General features: G+C 44.1%; 1 protein-coding gene across 2 annotated transcripts in view; it reads left to right on the forward strand.

Moving 5' to 3' along the window:
- Positions 1-24,418, forward strand: part of OGDHL (oxoglutarate dehydrogenase L) — a 683,466-nt gene that overhangs the window by 343,248 nt on the left and 315,800 nt on the right. For both annotated transcript variants that reach the window (XM_078643351.1, XM_078643352.1), the window contains exon 15: positions 3,788-3,938. In XM_078643351.1, coding sequence (XP_078499477.1) covers positions 3,788-3,938 — 151 coding nt within the window. The remainder of the gene's footprint in view (positions 1-3,787; positions 3,939-24,418) is intronic.

Here is a 24,418-nt window from a genome sequence, read left to right on the forward strand (position 1 = left end):
GCAGAAGTGTTTGGTTGCGGGTGGGCGGGACTGCTCTACGAGCAAGGCTGGGCAGGCGAAGAGTGGTGTGCCCACTCCTGGGTTTTGCATGACTGGTTTGATCGGCCCTCTGGGGCCACCCAAACCAGTCATGCGCACTCTGCCCTTTGTCCATGCAGACTGCAATGCAGCCTACATGGAGAAAATCCCCCACCCCCTAGAGCCTCCTGGCTAGGTGGTGTCCCCACCAATCACAATACTGCCATTGCAGCATTGTGATTGTCTTAGGGGAGGGAGGCTGCCTGCCTCCTGTTTCTGCCGGAGGCAAGAGAGGAGAGCAGGAGCCGGAGCCTGAGCTGTGAAAACGTGGGACCTGGCCGGCAGACAGGTAAGTTAAAAAATATATATATATATTACATTACAAGATGCTTTTGAAGCCAGCTGTGAAAGTGCATCGGCTGATTACTTGTGGACGTATGTTTTTTAATGGAAAATACCTTTAATTAAATTCCTGCCACTCTTATAATGGGGGTACAGCTAGCTTTATGGACTGAGATATTGAGGCCATCTCTCACACATTCAAGCTCTAGATTTGGCTACATAAGAACACCATGGCCAATGTGGAAATTGATAGCCTATCTTAGTGAAAATGTTAATGTATCAACATGGAATTAATCTTATGAATCTTAAACATCTTGTCATTGAATGCTTTATAATTTCAGATATCAGAAGCAATAATACCTTAGCACTTTTGGGCAACACTAGTTCTAGTAGTGGTAAAGTGTCGACAAAAGGATCTGTTGCAACGAATCCACTAGTGTTAAGCTAACTGTGCCATTTTTTAGAGTTTTTGTTTTAATTTAGAACAGGTGTGCTATGCAAATTTGAATAGTAATAACATTAATACCATGTTGTTTCATCTCTATATATATGTATATAACAGATTGTTTATGGGGTTTATTACCAAACAAAATAAAATAATTTAGAAAAACAAATCTTTAATGGGAGTGTAATAGGTATCACATCAGAATCCACCAGTCCACTGGAGCTCCCTGTTCTGTCTCTAAATTGTGAAAGTTAAAGTCATTTAAGCAAATAGCTAGCCATTTCCCCACGTCCAGTCTAACACAGTATAAACACTGAGCTGCAGGCCACATCTCAGTTCTGCATTGGTCATCTGGACTGATAGACCAATCATTACACCTGCCACAATCTGAGCATGACATCACTTTATCATACTCGCAATGTGAGCATTCTCATTCAAAAGACATCCATTTTACACTGCTTACCAACTATAGGAGTTCACAGCACCCCATGCCTATTTGAAAAGAACCCTTTTCTGCACATATGTATAAATATTTCATTCTGTTGTCTTTTTTCCAAGAGATTACAATATTATACACACGCCATGATTTTTAAAAAATTGATCAAACCAGCTTTATTTAGCCCATTTTGGATAAAAGCCTATCATTTTTATTCCAGACTACTCCACAGGCTGGTTTACTCTAGAAAGTACAACTAAAAGGTTTTGCTTAGTTGATAAACAGGGACATTAAAAGAGAGCTTGAAGGCGGTAACCAATTTCTTCTAGAGAAACTTTTCTACAATGCTGAACATTATGTCTCAAACAAGAACAAGGGGCACCTTACTCACTAGGAACTGTGGTATGTCATGTGTAACAGAAACAACGGTTCCAGTGGAAAGTTAGGCTAATCTATACACAATCGCAATCACAAAAACTGGTTAAGGTAATGTCAGAAAGAAAGAAGGCCTTGCAGACTTTATATTTACATTAATTCTTTTTATCAGATTTGTTAAATTCAAATTAATATATACACAGACCAAGAAAAAACAGTAGTGCTTTTGTGTCCCCAAGTGAAATGGAACCATAAAACAAACAGTGAAAACATGTATGTGTACAGCTTGCTTTCCACAATTTTTTTTAAAAGGCGACCAAAGATTAACTTAGTAATGATTCCAGCTCCTGTGTACAATAGTCAGAGCTGTTAAAAAATTGTGGAAACCAAGCTGAAAACGTCATGCAACTTGTTAGTTAGTGCCAGCTTACAAGAAGCTATTTTTGATGCAGGATTCAACCACCATTTTTGCCTGACTCGGACGTGTAAAAAAAAAACACTAGCAGGGTCACAAACTGTAATGTGTTTCTGTCTGGCTTTGCATGCATCGTGCATGTCCCAGTCAAAGTGTGCATACCCTCCTGCATTTATTCCGGGGGGGTGAAATGATCTAAGAAAAAGTCGAAAGGGGTGGAGGCTGTATATTTTCTCCTACACAATATATTAGATTTTTTTGTTTCATTCTTGAGGTTGTTTTTTGTGCCACAAAAAGTGAGAGTGTGAGTTATAAAGGGGTTGCCCTGTAAACTCAAGGACCTGGGGTCGTTAATAAGTACAGAAGGGGTAGTGGTCCGAGTTAACAATTTTATGTATACACAAGTTTATTACTTTGTACCAAAAAAACACCACATATAATTCAATTGAATGGATTATAACGAGTGCAATATTCATAGTCAAATTGCATTTGTTATCCACAAGAAATCATTCATTGGCCTCATGTTGGGGTCTTCATCAGGACATGGAGCCTCAGATTGATCGAGGACTCGCGAAGCACTGACGGGTTCACACAGACGCCCTTCAGAATGATGCCAGATTAATTTGACGATTATCACCCAGAAACGACAGCACGACCCACCGTCCTATGCTGCTGCATGAGGACGTACTGCCCAAATTTCTAGGAGCCTCACAGCCCCACACCAGGACGGAACATCTAGTGACCGTTACTTCCATGCTCTCCACCATGTCCTGATGAAGACCCCAACATGAGGCCACACTAACCCTTCAGTATACAGGGGGTCGAAACGTAGACTACGCCAACCTGACACACCATAGGATTCAAAGCAATGAATATTTTCTTACCTATGTGTGATGTATTTGGGAACATTAATACTACCTTGATTGTAAAGGCATTTTTGATTTTACTGTGATGTCCTAATGTCACACCACCTTTACCCAGTCCCTCACATACCTTTCACTCCCTTTCCCTATTTCACTGAGAGCACTATTCGAATGTAATGAATCTACAATTACATTGAATGACTGATCATCAATTACAATATGATAAATTCTCTGTTCAAGATTATCAATGAATGATTTCTTGTGGATAATAAATGCAATTTGACTATGAATATTGCACTAGTTATAATCCATTCAATTGAATTATATGTGGTGTTTTTTGGTACAAAGTAATAAACTTGTGTATACATAAAATTGTTAACTCGGACCACTACCCCTTCTGTACTTACAAAAAGTGAGAGAGCAGTTTTTGAAATGCAGGAATATACTATTCTGTCAGGTAACTGTATATGATGCTATGCCCCGTCCAGAGCTACACTTTATGCTTTTGCTGTTCAAGATTAAAGTGAAAGGGGCGATTTTCACATCATACAAAAAAAGGATTATGTTATGTTCTTCAAACTTTCAGAATAGTGGAATATTTTCGCGTTGTGACTTAAGACTGCTCACAAATATAAAACATGGAGTTGTTCCATTGATGTTCACTTATTGTTCTCGATAAAAGTTTCACTGATAAATATTTATGTATTATAAAATGTATACTAGACAATGGCAGCACAGCCCTTGTTTCATATGGTGGCATTGATTGAAAACAGTAACTGCTTTTTACTTTTTTTTACCTCAACAGCTGTGGCGTAAATGTAGGACCTGCCCGGATCATTTTGGAACTGATTTATTTGTAATTTTCTCTCCTTTTGTCGCCCAACTCAACACAGGACTCACACGGATTTTGAAAGGTCGATCTGAGATGACGAAAAATCAAGTCGTGGACTGGGCCCTGGCGGAATACATGGCATTTGGCTCCCTGTTGAAGGAAGGGATACACGTGCGACTGAGTGGTCAAGATGTTGAACGAGGCACTTTTAGGTGAGTCGTGTGCCAGAAGAGCCAGAACAGTTTAGTGCAGCATGGATATTTTTCCCACCTGGTTTGCTGACACACATACATCCAAGACGGCGTCAAGTGTTTTGTTTGTATCCGTGTAAAATGGACTGTACTGTCCCCATAGAACCGAGGTGCTGGATACACACCGCACCCCCACTTCAGCGTCGTCACAAAAAAATGCATGTATCAAACATGCCATACTACACTAAACCCAAGCTTTCACACCACACGCTTTAGCCATCTAACTGGTTGGAATGCTCCATGAGTTGAATATTACCCACTGAGGTATATGTTGATCTGAAAGTCATGAGGTTTGAATCCCTTCCAGGACAATATAGCCTTCCATTCTACTGAGATCACTTAATTAAGTACTATTACATCTAGTAGTAGTAACGGCTGTTATTTAAACTGCTTAGAACGTCACACCTTTACCTTCAAACACTAATACAATGTTCACAATGAAAACACATTTATACACTCACTTCAAACTGCACTTCCTACACTCTCTACATCACACCCACTGCACCACAACACATACACACAACCAACACACACAGTCACCAACTCATGTACACACACACACACACATACACACTTTACCATCCTTGTGGGGGACTATGTGTGGATACTTGCCTTGGGGGGGACTAACCTTTCCCAATGTTTTAAAATTACACCAATAACAGATTCATTTATTTTAAACACAGGATCGTGCCTCAAATTTGCAGATATGTTGTTATTTAATCGCATGCACCAACCCCACTTTGTGGGGAATTGAGCATGTTTACCATCCTTGCGGGGGCTTACTCAATAATTGTAATTTGTGATTGAATACATTCATTAAAAAATTGCTAAATGTGGTTTTTCAGTGCCACACCTACATTACATGTTAGTTTAGTCATATATGAATAGCTCATTGTGGTCTAGGAGCACCCAGAAAATGGATTTTGATTATGATGCACTTCTCAACAGAAAACTAGAACATAGCAGGTCCATGGAAATTGATTCACAGATATCTAGTTTATTGCTGAGTGCTCACAAACTTTAAGAGATAATGAAACAACACATATTTAAATTAATTTTGAGGCCAAATATCCTGCAATGTAGTCAGATGAGAAAGCCAAATGGAAATTACCTAGCTCCTTTTCATCAACTTCACCACTAGGCATCATTGTCTTCATATGGCTGTTCAACAATAGTCCCTAAAGATATGGCAAGTGATTATTGTAATGTTCTAGAGCTGACAGAGAGAATGTGTGGTGCTAATCATTGCCAAGCCCTCGCATAGATAGTGCATATCTAGTCCACGTCCCGTAGCAGACCAAGGGTTTCTGCCTCTGAGTGATACACGGTGGACTGTCATTTTTGTTTTTGTTCATTCTGTTTGCTTCAACTGTTCCTCACCTCGCTCTCTTTCTTGGGTGCTAGTCTACTGCATATATTTGTAGGGACGTAAGGAAGGAACATAGCCTCCCGCAGAGATGCTAGCAATTGTTGATGTCGACAGACTTGGCCACTAGCAACCACTGTGACCGACAAGCTAAATGTCCCCTTGCTTGTGCCCTACTCTGAGCACCCTTCCACCTGACAAGCCCTTTGTCCCTCTCCTCCTGTTCCTCTCTGCCCCCTCCTTTTACCCCTCCATCCTCCCCAGGTATTCCTGTACACCATCTTTAATCAGACTCTATATCATGATGCCTCTGCGCTGAACTGCACAATACTGGACCTGGTGGCATATGTCTGGTCTTGTGGCCTCACAAGGGCTATTCTTCTTGTACTAGTGACTACACCAGGTTTTGCCTCAGCGATATTCAACCCCATCTATGTATTATGGGTAGCTGTCTACTGTCTATTGCATTGTTTATGAGAATTTCCAATAAATAAAAGTTGCAACAAAAAAAGAACATTCTGCCACAGCATGACTGTCTGCAGTTCCGATTGACCCATAACAGAGCCCTAAGGGAGTAACAAGGGGTCACACCTGGCTATCAGCCTCCTATGAAATATGCCTCATAAAGGGTCAAGAGCCTAAGCCCTCCTTTCTTTTCTGATTCATTGGTCCTACCAGGCAATCCTTACCAGACCCACCATCTTGCCTGACAATGATCCCAGGCACTATTGACCGGTAACACTTCCGGAACCAAATATGTGCCCTGCTCCCCTTCCTCCAGTGTATGTGTTCCCACCCCAGCCCACAGGATTGTCAGCAATCCACATCTACTGTCTGTGAGTTGTTGCGCTCCTCACCTCAACATAGCTTTTCCAGGCCCTGACCTTCCAAAATGGAACCTACAGGCCTCCATGTTATGTATCATGCATAGGCACACATGCATCCCAGCACACGTGTAAGCTTCACACGCTGTATGGTGCTACGTACAGTCATCATGTAGGTCAAGAATGAGTTAAGTGCACAGCTGTGGAACTTTACATGATAGGCACCACTCCAGGGACACAGGCCTGTTCACAGATTACTACTAAGCGAGTATGATGCCATCACCGTGGTCATGTCACTTAACTCCTGGCAAGGGCTGTAGCTGTCTAGTACTATGAGGGGACTGCTTGGTGCACCCCTCCCGATCTAACATGGCTACATTACCATGAGACAGGCCTGTTCCATGTTTCTGCATAACCAAAAGTAAGTACCAGGGGTCCAGATAACCATGCGGGGGTGCACGTCCATCACCATGCAGGGGACGTTTCCATCCCAACTCAGCGTCAACATTTAGTGCTACTTTTACATCTGTGGATGTCACCGTTTTTAAAAATCTGGTCATCCTAGCCATATCTCTTATGAAATTTTACAGTGTTTGCCCTCCTAGCCACAGCTGTGACTCTGCTACTACTGGAGTCTTGTTTTTTCCTCTTAGTTGAGAGTGAACTTGCGGCCACAGAGGATGTATGTCCAAGTTCAACCCCAACTACCCTTTGCTGTTTAGCAACTGTTAAGATAGCTCAGTAAATGAATGTGCCTACTGCAGAGATGTGTGAGGTCAGCTCACAGGTTTTATAACCTGTAAAGGATCACCATATCCTTACATCTTTCTGTGGACAATGAAATCATTGAGTTGGATAATAACTTTGAATATGTATGCGTCTACAGGTGTGCTATATAATTGACCAATATGTGAAGAATGTGGGCATGATTCACAAAAAAGTAAGGAAAGTACAGGTGGAAATCTAAGCATTCACCTGAATGCACTCTCGATACTTATACACCAGGTGCAAATTTCCAGGTGTAGTCCTGAAAAGGTCAGGTGTCTTTTACAATGGGATCCTCGTCTCTTAGAGTGGGGTTCTCAATAGCAAAGAAGTCAGATCACTGTGAAAATGCACCCTTTTTTCCTCCCCTGTGAAAATATTTTTTCCTAATAGAGAATTTCCTTATTCTTTAACCCCAGCAAAACTGGGGATGATCTTGTCTCCTTCATAACTTGGAAAGTAAGTTACTCCGTCCCTTTGCTGGAGTAAACTTAAAACCCTTTCCAGCGTAGAAAGAGGAGGGAGCAGAGTTCCGAAATTCCCCAAAGCATACACGTTTGTGAGGGTTCCCCAACCTTCAAGGCAAACCATACTTGGAATGCTTACCTTTAACCATTCGGTGGGATTTACAGATGTAGAGATCTCACTCGTGCCGAATATTTCTGCCCTCGAAAAGGGGTTTATATATTTCAGGGGTCCCATTGAGCTTTCCTGGCAGGCATAAAATAATTCAGCTTTAAATATATATTTAGGACTATGTTTACTTTTGCGAATCGCCTCCTTTGTCTTCTCCTACAAGAGCCAAAGTAACAAGTGCCTTTTCAGTCAGTTGTTCAAAGACATACCAAGTGACAACAATCTCGCTCTGCTAGCTTTTCACTAGAGTATTGTAAACTGTCTCCAATAACGCGGGACCACTTTCCAATGTAAGTTATTTCATTCAAGACATTCATGCTGTTTATGAGATTTTGTGCGAGCTTCTCTGGTATTTTTATACTTAAAAGCACTTTGACCCTTTGGCCGTGATCTTTTCAGTCATTTGAAATCTGCTCTCATTTTAGAGAAACTGGCTTGTTGATTTACGTCCCACACAGAGCTAAATGTGTTTCCCATGGGGTTTCTCGGCTCACTTTTGGCAGCTACTCTGGTGTTCAGGGGAAATGCATGAAGTGCACTTGGCAGCACTTATGAAAAAGCCTGACCTATGTGCTTTTTCACTGCTTACTTTTCCTGGACAAACTCCCCTCATACATAAACTAATCATAAACCAGGTTGACCCCCCGCTTTCAGCCACCAGAAGGTCAGTTTACCTGGAATAGTAAAGGGGGTTTCAAGCAGCAGACTGACAGTTCGTTTTTAAAACGTTTACATGGTTTTGCATAGTGCAGACCAAGCCTCGAGGGCTTTGGAGCGCTGCACAAAAAAACCCCAAAAAACATTTACATTAATAACAAAGGAGGTACAACGCAAGAAACCCATTACAGACCGCCATCTATACATGTTACATGCACACGCGGGGAAATGTTCTAATAAATAAAGGCTCACTTCCATGTTCAAAAGAGGGAGAAGATATCCTCGGCAGATTGGTGATTTTAGATTGGTGATTTTAAGTAATATATATATATATATATATATATATATATATATATATATATATATATATATATATATATATATATGTATATAACCGTAGGCTCAGGTTTACCTTGCGTGTGCATGGTGCTTCGCAGTGCAAATGGCAGCGCTGTTCAACTTTTAAGCGCTAACGTTTTTTACCACATAAAGTAAACTCCTGCATAACCTCAAACTGCATGTACATCTCTGCTAATTCACGCAGAATGGGACTGTCTGAGCAGACCTTTGTAAAATCTCTTACTCATTGATGCAAACCCAAATGAGGTACAATGACCTACCCTGGCTTAACCAGAAAACCTAACCCCATGTGAAACCATCCACAAACAAGGCAATGGGTCTTTCATGTGCAATACTTATATGCTATATGTTACATTTGTACTTTACTCGAAAAAACATATCTAACCAGCCGCGGCTCGTGCAGGTAAGAATGGCGGGGCCCGTTTGGGGGGGAGACTTCAACAGACGACAAGGAGGGAAAATGTATTATTTATTTAATTTTCCGTCGTGGTCGTCTGTCGAATACCAGTGCGTGTCAACAGTATAAAACGAGCGGCTGCAGTAGTAAGTTAGTGGCTCACTACCTAATATTTCAGGCAATTTGCATCTACTAATTGCACAGCCTGGCGATTTCACAAATGATCTTTGTTCAAAGTGGCACTGGATATTCAACCAGCTTAACAAAGAGACAATTAATAACCAGTGGTGATCAATATTATATTTCTATTAAACATCTGCAATACATGATGTGGTCCAACATGTATAGATCGGGGTGTAGGCAATTCTGTGCTCAGTGCATAATGGATTACTTGGCATTTTTAAATTAATCTATCAGATTCAGCAAAACTCAAAAAAGGCTCAACATTTGACAGTTTAATAAGGAAAAAAGTTACATTGAGCCCTAAAGCACAAAACTGGTCGGTACACCGCATCTGCAGTTAATGATCAAACTGCTATGGTGGAGTATTTTGGGATTTTAAACTGCAATTATATCAAGTATTGTTAATATAAGAAATTGGATCAAATCGATTAAATGTATCCCCATAAAACATCTTAAAATAGGTATTCTTGTTTTATGAAAAGTCTAAATCTAATAGCTTTTATTTTGTTTATATTTTATCTTAAAAGAGCAAAAAATAATTGAAATTGAAAAAACCATGGTAACACTTATTCTGATGCCATTAATTTGGTATGTTTTTAGTTCCGCCCATATTTGTCATTGACTTGTGTAATTGTCCTTTGTAAATGATGGATTTTGATTCGTTATTAGGCTTCTTAGTCCCTCCTCAGTACCGCCTTGTCTTCATTTGTAACTTCCCATGAGGACTGGCCCTTTTACTTCGGTTGTTACACAATACGTCTTCTTTAGTCTGGAAGCACTATTTTCTTTAAGTTTCTCTTACTACAGGAGGGTCTCTCGTGCACAGCTGTGACCACCGGCTTGTATTTTAACTTGTAGCAAATGTAAAGCTCCTCAGGGGACATGGGAGACAGAAGGGGCCAACTCAGCGATGCCTTCAAGCATTTGGAATGCAATAGGTCCCACATTTGCAAGAGTTTAAGCTATTGACATTGTAAATGACAATGCCTTTTATTTATGTTTGAAAAAACAACACATAAATAAAAGGCATTGTCATTTACAATGCCAATAGCTCAAACTTGCGTAAATGCGAGACCTATTGCATTGCAGATGCTTACTTTCTGTTGAAATGGTATCTGGCCTGCTGCTAGCCCCAGGATCACATTACTGAAGTTTGTTTATATTCCATGGTGTGTTTAAGGCTGCAGTACCACCGCCTGTCTGTGGGGGCAGAGCTGAGCAAAATAATTTACACGCTTGATAAAACACAGGTCCCGCAGGGTCAATTTTTCAAAGGTTGGCTTAGATGTTCAGTAAGTCATTTTTTAATCATTTTGAAGAGATTGCCTTGTGGGACCTCTGGTTCAAGTCTACATAGTGCAATTAAGTCCCCACAGTTTGAGAGTGTTATCATACCCAAGTCCCCACAAGGATAGTAACACAAACCCACACTCACACATTCCAAACCACATAAGTTGCAACACATGCTTCATACTGCCACACATATTGATCCCTGCCTCCACCCGGAAGGAAGATCACTCGAACTGTAATGGCAAGCTGATACCAAACTGTAAAAGCATTATTCATCACTGTGCAAACAGGGGACCACTCTTGGTTAAACGTAAGTTACAGCACACTACTTTTATAATGGGCCATCACCATCTATTTCACTCTCTAGTCTGCGTTCTTTGGTTACCGACAAATGTGGTGCCCAGTAATTCCACTGGTATTGGTACTTACTAGAACAGCTGTGAGCCCTCTCATTTAATTTTGATCGATAATGCTGTAGACCTACCCCATTACCTCTGGGTCCTTTGTCTTTGTCCAGTCATTACTCCTGAGCTGACCCCACTTCGAAACAAGAAGAAAGCCCAGAAGCATGCTGAAAAACAATTACCTCCGACCCTGCTGGGTACTATAACAAGCCTAGCATTCACAACATTGCCCCTATTTGCTCCTGTCTCAGACTAAAATGAGGACTTGGGAGAGTTGCTGAGGCACCTACCTAGCTTGTACCTCCCATCTTTGCTGCCCACTAGTGCTCCTGTACAGTGCAAGATGTAAGGTTACGCTAAAAGGGATTCAAGCTTGGAGCGATTACATGATCACTGTCTGCAGGAGCTCATGAGGCCTTGCCCAGGGCTGGCTGCTGGGTATCCTCCTTGGATGTTGTGGTCAGTCGTTTTTCTTATTTCTACAGAGCGCTCCTGTCTTCTGCCATAGGTACTGGATGTTTGGCTGTGATGCCTCAGTGTCAGATAGAGTTTTCTTCTTTCTGGCCTAGAGTTCCATGCTTGACCAATGAATCACCAGGAGGTCATTGTGCATGAGCTTCCAGCCTGGAGGGTGGGATGGAGGATTTTCATGTGCAGCCTTTCATTTTGGCTCCTGGCGGTTTGTGTAGTTGAGGGTTACTACATAAGGTTACAAAACTATCCGGTGAAGGCTAACTGTTTTTTAGGTGTTCCATTGTGTTGTTTCGTGTTAAAATATAGTGTTGCCATGGGAGCACACTCACACAAGAGCAGGCCTTTGGAGGATTCCTCTTCTTTAAGCACTCTGTTCGATATCTCCTTCCGCATGTGTGACATGAGGTCTGTGGGGTGTGAGGATGAGGATTTGGAGTTGTTGTTCTGCTGCATGTTTGCTGAGGTGTTAACAACTTTTCAAGCCTCTTTTAACCCTGCCTTCTTCACACAGGGCTGCTTCGTCTGAGCGGGCCTCTACTTCTGAGTCCTCTGCCTCTGACAATGTGGGTAGAGGAGTGTGCCTCCACTTTGTTGAGCTTTCCATACTGAGAGGTTTCATGGGGTCCTAGCTAGGTCAGTGAGAACTGGGGATTTCCTATTGCTGAGAGTCCTGGCTCTTCCTCTGATCCAGTCCTTTCTCATACCTGGAGCTCACCTCAGCTGGGATTGCCTCTTCACCGGCATGTACAAAATGTCCTTCTGAGAGAGTGGAAGGACACCAATAGCGTCAACCAGATTCTCGACCTGTGCATTCACTCTTAGCTGGCCTGATGTGGCATACTTCTGAAGGTGAGAATGCATTATTTAGGATTCTGCAGTGAAGAGGTTTATTCCTCTGTACAAAAGGTCTATTAATGTTCTCTTATGGCGCTCCATGGTGGGCTAAGTGACATTTAAGCTTCACAATTGTTGATCTCTGACCTTACAGAGCTCTTTAATACTTTGTAGGAAAGGGCTGAGTTGAAATTCCCAGTGCTCCTGAAAATGCTGGTGATAGCCACAGTGACTGGTTTGCAGACAGATTCAGCAGTTTGCAGCAGCTTGGGAACTGTCCTTCAGGTGGTGAAGGCGGGGTAACCTCTCTAGACCACCTTTCTTCCAACAGATACTGTGGACTCTATTTCCACTCTAGAGACTGTCCATGGATCATGCTCTCCTGTCATTGGCGCATAATCAGGAAGTAGTGCCAATCCCCTTGGAAGAGTGAGGTCTTATGTCTACTCTATTGTGTTTCAGGTACCCACAGTGACAAACATTTATGTGGTTGTTTATTTTTTTTAATTTTTATAAATTTGTTTATTGGTTTCAATCACAGCCATACATACATGATTGGACGACATGTTCTTTTAAGATAGTCAATTTAGTAAATGAGCAGACATTAATTCTCATTGCATACTAAACATTTCCATCATGTCCCGCTTGTCTGTTCATCTCCAGTTCAACAGTAGGTGACACACAGGGATCTCCTCAATATGTATTCCAATGTGACCACCTCCTATCCCATTTTTTGGGGCACCCCCGAGCCTTAAAAACCTCAGTCTCTGCCAGCATGCATCTATCCGTGTCGTTAGCCCACAGGGTAACGAGTGGTGGGTTCACTGCCCTCCACCCTCTGGTCAACTCTCGTTTCGCCAACTTGTATCCCAGTGTTGCAAATTGCTGTTCGATTTCCGTGAGGTCAGTCGCCTCCCATATGTTCAACAATCCCAGTTGTGGTTTTAGTACTATGTCTTTTCCCAAGGTGGTTTGCATGTGTTCTGAGGCCCCTTCCCATAGGGCACGTATCTTTGGGCAACTCCACAGGAAATGATAAAATGTGGCCTGTTGTCCACACCCCTTCATACACAGGTCGTCAGGTCTGGCCCCTATTCTCGCCAAAACTTTCCCGGTGATGTATGATCGGTGGAGTATCCTAAGCTGAATCAGCCTGAATCTCTGTGTAATGGCCGCTTCTCAAGGGGACATGAGAGCCGTTTGCCAGTCCTCTTCATCTATAGGCCCTAAGTCGTCTTCCCACCGCTCCCTGAGCTTCGGAAAGGTGTCTGGTAGGTTATTGCTCAACTTCTTATAAGTTAGAGATATTGCCTTTGAATTAAGAGGCCCGTCTAGTAGACGGTCCTCCGGTGGCGATGATTCTGGTATATCGCTGAAAGACGGGAACGCCGCCTGCAGCGCATGTCTAATCTGCAAATATCTATTCACTTCTCCTTGCGCCAGATGGTATTGCTTCCAGAGGTCATCAAATGTAAGTAGTGCTCCCTTCTGAACCAGGTCTTTCACCGCAGAGATCCCGATGAGGTCCCATTTATCAAACCCAGGCTGATAGCACAGCATGCCCAGCTTCTGGGTGAACCACAGCGGTGCGGCCTGTGAGAGGACGCCCATCCATCCCATCCAGGAATTAACTATACGCCATATTTCCAGTGTATGTTGGGTGGGTCCGAAGAACCGCTCCCTATTCTTCCTATCAGTAGTGTACAGGGCCCCCAGATAACCAGAACGATCAGTTTGATAACGATCAAGAGCAAATGCTGGGTCATCCAGTGGTTAACAGTCACCAGTTGCGCCGCCCAATAGTAACGCTGTAGGTCAGGGAGTGCTATGCCTCCGTCGTACCAGCCTTTCGTCAGTTTCTGCAGTGCGATCCTGGAGGTCCTCCCATCCCACAGCAGTGTACGAATCTCACCTTCAACTGCTCTAAAATACGAGTCTGGGACTCTATGTGGGCAGTTATGTAGTTCATAAAGAAAACGAGGGAGGGCCAGCATTTTAAAGAGTGCAGCCCACCCCAACAGTGTTAAAGGCAGAGACCTCCAGTGCTTCACATCTGCTCGTAACCTAGCCAAAGGGGGGCCAGATTGGATCCATATAAACAAGCCGGGTCTAATGTGACAAAGATCCCCAGATAGCGAAACCCCTCCATCGCCACCGCTATAGTGCAGTCCGCCGGAAGTCGGGGGACTAGGCCCCTCAACATATACAGTACGGACTTTTGCCAGTTAATCGCATATCCCGAAAATTTGCCAACATTTGTGAATATGTCCAACACTACTCTGATCGATTTGGTCGGGGATGCTAGATATAGCAGTATATAATCCATATACAAGGATATGCGATCCTCCACTTCAGCCGCCCAGCGCAACCCTCGCACCATCACGTCCCTGCGCACCCAGGCCGCAAGTGGCTCTAGCATAAGAGAAAATATCAGCGGGGAGAGTGGGCATCCCTGCCTAGTACCCCTTCGTAACTCAAATGTCCCAGAGGTATAGTTGTTGACCCTTACCTGTCCCAGCACACCGGTATAAAGAAGCTTTACCCAGGCTATGAATTTAGGGCCCAGTCCCACCTTTTTAAGGATCTCGAACATATACGACCATTCGATAGAATCGAATGCCATTGATGCGTCGAGAGATAGCACCGCCGCATCCTCCTCGATATATATGGCCTACGAGCCATCACATTGTGTAGACGCCGTATTTTAAGGGCCGTATTCCTGCCGGGCATAAATCCAGATTGATCCGGGTGGACTAGTGATGTAATAACTGTCACCAATCTAATCACCAAGACTTTTGCCAACACCTTTGCTTCTACAGTAATCAGTGAAATTAGCCTATAGGAGCCACAATTATCTGCCAGTTTACCCTGCTTGTGGATGACCACAATGGTGGCTAGTCGCTGATCCTCTGGTAGCCTGCCCACTTCCAGGCTTTCTTCATACATGGCTCTCAGGTGTGGCACAGTCAAAGAGACAGTGGCTTTCAAAAACTCTACTGGAATGCCGTTAGGACCCATAGCCTTTTCAGACTTCATCTGTCCCAAAGCCTTGCGTATTTCTTCATTTCGAGAGGTCTGCCTCCAAGGTCTCCCGCTCCTCATCCGAGAGGCTTGGCACATCACTGTCCTGGAGGAGCTGACGGGAGTTCTCAGCCGTGTAATGTGTAGAGGGGGAGTACACCCTCTCAAAATGATCAGCGAACTCCTCCGCTTTTTCTTGTGAATGTATCACCGTTTCACCCCCCGGTGTCGTCAATTTGTGTACCCATCTGGATCCCTGCTCTCGTCTTTCCAACCATGCCAATGTCTTTCCAGCCCTATTCCCTAGTTTATAAAGTCTGTGCTGGGCGGAACGGTATTTAGCCACCATACTTTCCCTGGTTTTTATCCTATATTCATCCTGTTTCAGTAGAAGTCTATGATTCGTGTCTGGTGAGGGATTTTCTACGTGTTCCCGCTCTGGTTCGAGGAGGTCGGACTCCACCTGGACCAGAAGTTCACGCTTTTTTGCGATATATCCCGTCTTTAAGGACAAAGCTTGCCCCTTGAGAAGTACCTTGTAGGCTTCCCAGATTGTTTGTTTTCAGTAAAATAGTTCTCTGATTGTGTACGTAGTTCCTTCCTTATATCCGGTATGTGTAGGGGCCACGGGTTAAGAACAATAGTTACTTATTGAGTCAACAGCTGGCGCGGAAAGTTGTGTACAGAACTGATGTCAGCGCGCATGGGTGGCGCCTAAGTAGTCTCTGTGATGTCATCTCGGAGCTTGCGACGCCAGTGACGGACGCGGAGCCGCAGGACGCCGCCTACTGATGCACAGGGGTACTGCTAAGCAAAACTTTCCAGATCCAGTCTGACGCCTGGGGATATTCTAAGGTCAGGAATCTATCACCAACTAATGTCTCTTACAGATATATCGTTACACAAGTAGTAACTTGTGCATTAGGGTCATACTGGACATCTTCAATCTGGGCAGTAAAATTGACTTGTCTTGGCTGCCTTGATCTGAGCATGGTATGCTTTTTGTGCAGTTTTGGAATGGTGCAGATCATCGGGGCGTATGCCTGCCACCATTCGGGTCTAGTTGTTTGTAGAGCTGCTGCTGCTCTACTATGATCGGAGAGAACCACATAGCTGAGGGGTGGGATCTATGATTCTTGACAGGTATTGCAGGAGCTAAAACATTAGCTGTATTGGTCATCTAGTTAGTGAATAGGTTGAGGTTTTCAGCTAAGCTTCCTGTGGGGGTCGGTGGAGGTAGATAAACAGGTATTAAGGTTGGGTCCGTCATCATCTTGCCCCATTTACGTAGGGTGTAAGGGCCTGTGACCATAGTAGGTGGGGGGGGGGGGGACTATCTTGGTTGATAGAAATTCTAAGGGGGATTCATTTATGATCTGACCAGCTCTGGTGAATAGGTACTTTTACTGCCAGGTTTGGGTTGTTAGAACAAACCCCATTCAGGGTAGGTCCTGCAGTATGCGTGGGATGGTCACTAGCTGGTTAAGGCTAATAATACTTAAAGTGCCAATGAAATTGGATACATCAGGGTTGTTGGTGACCTCAAAGTGGTAATTGAAGTCACCAAGGATGGTAAAATGTGCCTATTGAAGTAGGAGAGGTGCCAGTGCCTCTCCCAAGGAGACTGGGAAGGTAAATACCGAGGCCAGTGGGCGGTACATTAGACACCCTGCTAAAGATTGGGTGGGACTAATCCTAAAATGAAAACTTACGCTTCCTGTTCATTTCGGAGAGTTTAAATCAAAAGTGCAACATTTAAATATGTCACAGAAGATGATGGCCAGGCCACCTCCGCGTTCCTCATCTCTTTGGCATCTAAGGATAGTATATCCTGAAGGAAGGGCTAGAGCAATATCAGGATTGCACCATTCCTTAAGCCAGGATTCTGTGATAAAACTAATATCTAAATGGGTCATTGCTCAAGTTGCGGACTTCATTCGCATGCTTGTTAATGATCAGGCATTAATGAGCCCACCTGATAATTAATTATTATTGGCCTGTAAGCATGGGTTGTAGCAAAGGATGGCTCTAATAAAAGACCAAACTCGCCTTTGTACATGATACAGGATAATGGACCCTCAATACGGGATTATGTCCCAAGCTTGGCACTGTAAGGAGCAATATGCTTAATAGATTTTAAAAATGTCAGAAGAGAGAGGATTACCTGGAGAGGCACGGACAGGGGAGCTGGAGCTGGCAATGGCCGCAGTCCAGGCACGGATGATCGCTTATGGGCTTGCCTTTTGCACGCTGTGTTTTGAAACATAGCTCATTGACTTGAGTCTCTGCACCTGCTTCATGGTTTAACCGCTAGAGCGCTGCCCCCTGAAAATGGCGTCTCTATGCTACAACCAGGAAGTTCAAATTAGCAGGGAATCAAGGTGCACCAGATAAAACAAGAATTCTGACTTGACAGTACAAATAAATTGCCCCCAAAAATGTGGTCATCAAATTCTGCATTTTCGCGCAGCGGCTGGGTTTTGTAGGGCAGAGCCCATTTACTTGAGCGTCTGCTCCTGCTTTGTGGTTTAACAGCTACAGCACTGCCCCCTAAAAATGGCATCTCTGTGCGGCAACCAGGAAGTGTAAATTAGCAGGGAATCAAAGTGCCACAGATGAAACAAGGATTCTGTCTTCAAGTGTGGAAGTGTGGTGGACATGAATGTCTTCCCCACCTCAGTTAAGAGGTTAAAGGGTATCTGTCAGCTCTTTCACCTTTTCATTTTTTATCTGATCAATTAGATGTATTTAAATCACCTGTTGTGATGCTATTCATCAGAGGTCTGACTCATATGTTTCCCCCGAAGCCGTTCGTTAAGCTGTAATGGAACTTGATTTTAGTGGTGCCATTACTATTACAACAGTCTTTCTGGTTGCCATCACCTTTGTGCTATGCCTGAGTGAACTGCTGGCGCTCTCTACGCAACCGCCCTATACCACCTTCTTCCCGGATAAGTCAGTGCTGGAGACCCAGCCAGTTTTCCTCAAACAGAAGCCTTGATGCAGTTCCACTTTGGCCAATCTACGACACAGCCATTGTTTTACACTCCACTTCACCCATCAGGAGAAGAAGATGAGCAGCAGCGGTCCGTGCAGGTAACAACGGTGGGGCCGTGTAAAGGGGGATTTCGAGGGACGATGCAGAGGGAAAATTAAATATTTAATTTTCCCTGTGCATCATCCCTCGAAATCCTCCCTTACTCTGCCCCACCGCCTCACCGCTGTTACCTGCACGGACCGCGGCTGAAGAAGAGACACCATCCGCTCAACCCTTAAAGGGTGTGAACTTTTACATTGATCACACAAGGGATCATCATTTGAATGATCATCTCTTTGTAGGATTCTCTGTAGCAAAGACATGGAAGGTGGTTCAGAACAGAACATAGACAAGATGGATAGTGCTGGGGACCAACAAAATCTGCTATGCAGTGACCATGAAGTAATCCCCGAATGCCCGTAGGCTCATTCCACCAAGGCCAGGGCAGCTACGAAGGCATCAGCAAGGGATCGACGGGTCTGGCCAATTGCCAGGCTCCAACATCAGCATCCCTGCACACTGTCATGAAATATTACTACCCTGACAGCAAAGTCTGATGGGAGAGCCATTGTGCCCACTCGTTCCTGCAAGTCCGAGTTCACTCCCCAGGGCCCAGACCCTCTTTTTTTGGGAAATACTGCTATGGTCCTATTCTAAAGGTGACACATTTGTGGTTAGAAGTTTTCATCAGAAGTTACTTACCTGGTGGATACTCTGTCTAACTACAGATTCCACCTCCCTGTTCTCTGGAGTGGATGTCTGAACATCATAATAATGTTCCAAGCTAGAATTTGGCACACTGTCAGCCACAATATATTTGAAGTGTTCTGCGTCCGAGGCAGGGAAGGAGAAACGATAAGGAACTGATGTCAGTGTGCATGGGCGGCGCTTATATGCAGCTGGGCTCTCTCTTCCTGGACATCTATCAAGTCATTGCAGCACCACAATTCTCTGCACACAAAAGCATTGCTCAGAAGATGTTCTAGAAGATCCAGCTTGGTGCCTGTGGGTTATTCTTAAGGTGAGGAATCTACAGGTAGATAGAGAATCCACCACAAAGCGCGTTACCGAAGGTAAGTAACTTGTTCATTTGGTTCGCATCAGTTTGGCCTGTAGATGGCCAAGGCCACGCGTGAAGATGAGCACCAAAGGTTACTATGAAATGCCTTGCTGTAGGGGCCATTGTGAGGTGGCCGACGTGGCAATAAGCTGTGGGCCACACGTCAGGCAGAGCATAAAGGGCTAATGGTATGTAGCAGGCATATACTCTGCTGGAGTGCGCATGTTCCATACGTGCGCGCCTGCTTGTGTATTCGCCTTTCTAAATTTCCATTTGTTTGTAGTTAAAGTAATTTGTGTTTATTTTTGATTGTCTGAGTACCGGGGCCGTTTCTACCATTAGGCCACACTAGGCGGCCGCCTAGGGCGGCAGAAGGGGGAGGGCGGCAAAAAACTAAACATGGGTACATGCGCGTAAGGCAGTCCCAGGATGCAGAAGGCCCCAACCTTTCAGGACTAATTGCCCCATTTTGTCGGGAGTAAATTAATATCTGTGTTGTGCGGCAGAGTCAGGGGCCCCTCATCACTATCTGCAGGAGGTAGGGGCCCTACCTGCTGCAGATAGTGATGAGTAGGGGCTGAGCATCACTTTCTGTCACGCTACTGAACCGAGGCCAGAAAGCGAGAAATATGCGGGTTACGGCGATGTGGGCTCTTTTTCTGTTGAACCCGCCTGGGCTCCTGGGCAGTGTGCCGACAGCAGGACACGAGAAAAGTGCTGCATATGGTCTCACATGCGTTCAGTATGTACTGTACCATGAGCTTCAGGCTGGGGGTCGGGAAAATGAAAATGGGATACACCGTCCCCCCTGCCCACCCCTTCCCACCGTCACTCACATTCCAAGGGCCTCACTTGGAGCATACATGCATTTTTCCACCCTAGATGGAACGAGTGCCTAAAAACACCACTAGGCTGCAGCATTATCGCGCCACAGGGACTGCTGGACCAGAGCTGGCTCTTAGAAGCCACATCTCAAGTTTCACAGCACTATATTCCTGTTTCTATTCACGCCTTCCTTTACAATCCACTGTTGAGGTATTGTGACGGCAGGTGTACTGTGAGTGCTGCCTGCTCTGTGAACCTTTACAGATGTTACGCTGCCTTCTGCTGATAGTGTCTTCCACTGTGAGCCTGTATTACTGTCTTCTGGCCTCCATACTCTGGGAATGCTCACTGCAGCTGTGCTTCCCCGACCCCCGTTACTGTCACCTGCTGTCCCTGTGTTTACATTTCTGTCGCCATGGGGTCCCACCAGCTCTTCGGGATACTTAATGCGGATTGAAAACCATGCAGCAGAAACGTGTACATAATATATTGGCACAAAAGTCGACAAGTGACATCCTCGTCTGTTTAACCCAGAGATCACTTTTAAAACTGTTTTTCAGGGCTAATGCTTCCATGTTTCATTGTAGAAGAATTTCTTGAAATTAGTTAGTTTATTTCCTACTTTCTTCCACTCCTTAAGGAGGCAGTATATACATTCACTACCCTTTCCATGATAACAGTTACTAATCACTCTATTGAGGCTCCCCTCGGGTCCACCGTGTGTTGTCTAAAGTTGAGATAAATAGAGCAAAAATAGTTTCTAATCATGCTTGCTAAGATCTGGCAGAGTGAGAAATTACTCATAGAAGCATAGATTTGTTAACACATATAGTGCCTCATTTAAAGTGTGGCAGGCAGCCCACCTTCCTATGAGGTCAGGAGAGATGTTGGCTTCTGGCCCTCTACTAAATGGCTGCCTCCCACATTTCGAAATCCATGTCTGTCGGTGATCTTAATGCCTTGTATGCATCAACAGTGCAGCAGATGCACTGAAGTTGGTTGGAGCAGAAAGGCAAGGGGCGCCATATTTTCTTTGTCCACTGGACATACATTTTTGTCTTACTTAAACAAACTCCCACAGTAGGAGTGTGTTTCAGTTAACTGAGCAAACACAAAATCAATGGTTCTCACATGGAGGAAGATTAATGCTGTGTATCTAGGCAATTTCATTTTTTCCCTATTACATTGCAAATGCTTGAGCTCACATGGGGTCTTCCACCCGTTAAGTACCAATAGTCCTGTGTGCCTGTGTTATTATTGTACAGCTGGTACTGGGCCCGGCCCGAAAAAGATTACTCTGGCATTGCTCGATATCTTGTCTAAGATAAAGCTTGCTCTGTCTCGAGAATCTCGCCCCATAAACCAGCATACTATGGGTTGGTTTGATTCTGCGTGGGTCTGTGTATCTGCCTTTGTTGGGTGTGATTAGAGGTGGTAGAGGCCAGTAGCCCTACTGTTCTCCTAACTCAATCCTATGATAGCATAACTGAGTTAATACCCGTCAGAACAGGGCAATAACTTACATAGCCACAACAATGGACACAGATGACTTACTTTAATTCGGATTTGACAGTCCAGACATGATAGAAAGGCACCTAAGCAGGCCTCTATTCCCCAACACGGGGATGACAGGGGGAGGAGCGATGATAGTAAAAGGGAGGAGGCAGCATTTTTTAATTCTCGCCTAGGGCGGCAAAACACCTAGAAACGGCCCTGCTGAGTACGCATGCATGATGATATGTATAGCTCACTAATCACCCCAGTGGGTATTCAGGCGCTTTGGCAGGTGTGTAGATATTTAAATGTGTTTGTGCCTATCCATTCCTGCCTGTTTCTCAGCACATGCTGCAGCGCTTGTGTATGCACTCTGAGTAGCAGAGCGATGCCTTCTACACCTGCACGCTTGTCTGCATTAGTAGTGTGAGTGCAAAAGTGTACGTATTTGCACTTATTTGTGTAAATGTGCAAACACATTTTTGTTTTAGTTGTTCGAAATTAGGCTATATCTGATCTGACTGAGGAGCCCGAGACCCGAGGAGGTGTACATTTGGGGGTTCTGGGTGGGGGGAGAGAGAGAGAGAGAGAGAGAAAGAGAAGGGGAGAGAGAGAGAGTGTTTTTGAAAGGGCACCATTATCCTTACAGAACTACACCGCTGGTTGCTACGTCATCCCTGCCACAAAACACCATCATGACTGTTAATTACCGTTTACACCGCAATTCACCTGTTGAGTGTTTATCCCTCGCGGGCCCGCCGGTACATCAGCGGCGCCCCTCCAGCCCGTCAGCAGCAGTGTGCTTCCTACTCCTCCCGCATCCATCCTCCAGCTCTCCCAGGCGCCATTAATCAGAGTCTGAACGGGGCACCGAGGCACATTATCAAAACAGAGATGACTGGAGCAATTACTGTAATCCATTAACTGCCTGAGTAATGGGCCCGGGCAACTGAGTGTGTCGCTCCAATATGTTCGGCTTCTCCGGCGTGGAGGCGGGGCAGACTCCGCAGAGCCCTCCTGCGTCCAGCCAGTACCGTGGCTGCCAGGACTGAACGGATGAAAAGAGGAGCCGGTCACCCATCACGCATTTCAGAAACCATACGAATTGTCAGCCTACTGTACTGTGATGTTAGGTAACGTAGAAAGGAGTAAGGCGACAGCTTGTGTGACGCAGAGCATTGAAGGAGCAGTGGTGACAGGGCGTAAAAGTGGGGAAGAAAAGAACCGCAGGAAAGCGCGGGCATTCGGAACCCTGTCAGGAGATCCTGGGCTGAAAAGCCAGAGTACCCAAATCACATTTTTAGAGGAAGTACAAAAAGGAGTGACCTAGGCTTGAATCTTTTATTTTTTATTTTATTTTATGTTTTTAATTTCAAATCGTTTTTATTGGGTTATAAGAAACACAAATACAAAGGAAATATACATAATACAACATATAACAATAAGGAAGATAAGGAAAGGATAATAACAAAGGAAAATAATCATAAAGAAAATAACAATAAATCTAACTCAATCATTACATATATGTAAGTAAGGACGCTCAAGTGCCTACCAAGTGCAGCCAGAATCTTGACCTCAATCACGCAAAGCTTGCTCGCTGCCTCCAAGCTGCATCTCAGGATGATTGTCTGAAAACGTTATAATATTTTGTTCATTTTTTCAGCCATAACTTTTTGAGCAAGATGGCTATCCACGAGAATACTTGCAGTGTTAAAAAAAGAGAGAAACAGAAAGATAAACATTGGAATGTCTGAGCCCCAGGCTTATACCAATGGTTAGAAGCCCAGAGCGACTCAATTCTTCAGTGGTGCTCTCAACATTCCAATATAGACCTTATATCCCGCTGCCGATGGCTGTACCAGTTGTTAAAGCCCTGAAACCAAATTATAGGCCTGAGCCACAGGCAGTGCCTATAACAATCTACAGGCCTTTAACAACGGGCATAGCCCGAGGCAGAAGGGCTATTAGGCTATTAGAACATTCTACCTACTGAAGGTGGAATGTTATAAATGAAAAAGGGATAAACAGAAAGATAAACAATGGAATGTTTGAGCTCTTGGCTAATACCATCCATTAAAAGTCAGGAGATACTCTATTGTCTTCAGTGGAGCTCACAGCATTCCACTGTTCTAATATAGCCTTATAGCCCGCCGTAGAGGGCTATACCGGCTATTAAAGGCCCTCTCCAGCGTTGGCGAGGGCCTTTAACAAGGGAGAGGGACTTTAATAGCGGTATAGCCCATCTACGAAGGGCTATAAGGCTATTAGAACATTCTGTCACTAGAGGACAGAATGTTCTAACAAAAAAAACAAAACCTTTTGGGAGCGTGAGGGGATTGGAATCCCCTCAGGTTCCCTGAAGCCTTTGTTCACAGCCAGAGCTGTGAACAAAGAAACATTGGAATGTTGGAGCTCCAGGCTTATACCAGCCATTATAAGCCCAGAGCACTCCATTGTTTTCAATGGAGCTCCCAACATTCCAATGTTCTAATAACTCATAAGGTTCGTTAGTTAACAAAAACCATGCTGAGAATTCAAAGAATGTTAACAACTCCTTTTTTGTGGGCAAAACAGCAAATACACACCTACAAATAAATTGACAGGCACAGAAATAGATATATATTTCCTCTATTTCCACGTGCAGCTTGACTAATATATTTTTTACTTTTTGTAACACAAGTGACAAAAACAGACTCATTTCCTATATATTTTTTTGTTTTACTATTCATTTGTTTGTTTGTAATTGCTTTCATTAATCTTATTCAATGAATGTATTAATTCCTGCATAGATGCACATACCCTCTTTTAGGGCTA

The sequence above is a fragment of the Lissotriton helveticus genome, chromosome 5_1 (assembly GCF_964261635.1).
Source record: "Lissotriton helveticus chromosome 5_1, aLisHel1.1, whole genome shotgun sequence".
Lineage (NCBI taxonomy): Eukaryota > Metazoa > Chordata > Amphibia > Caudata > Salamandridae > Lissotriton > Lissotriton helveticus.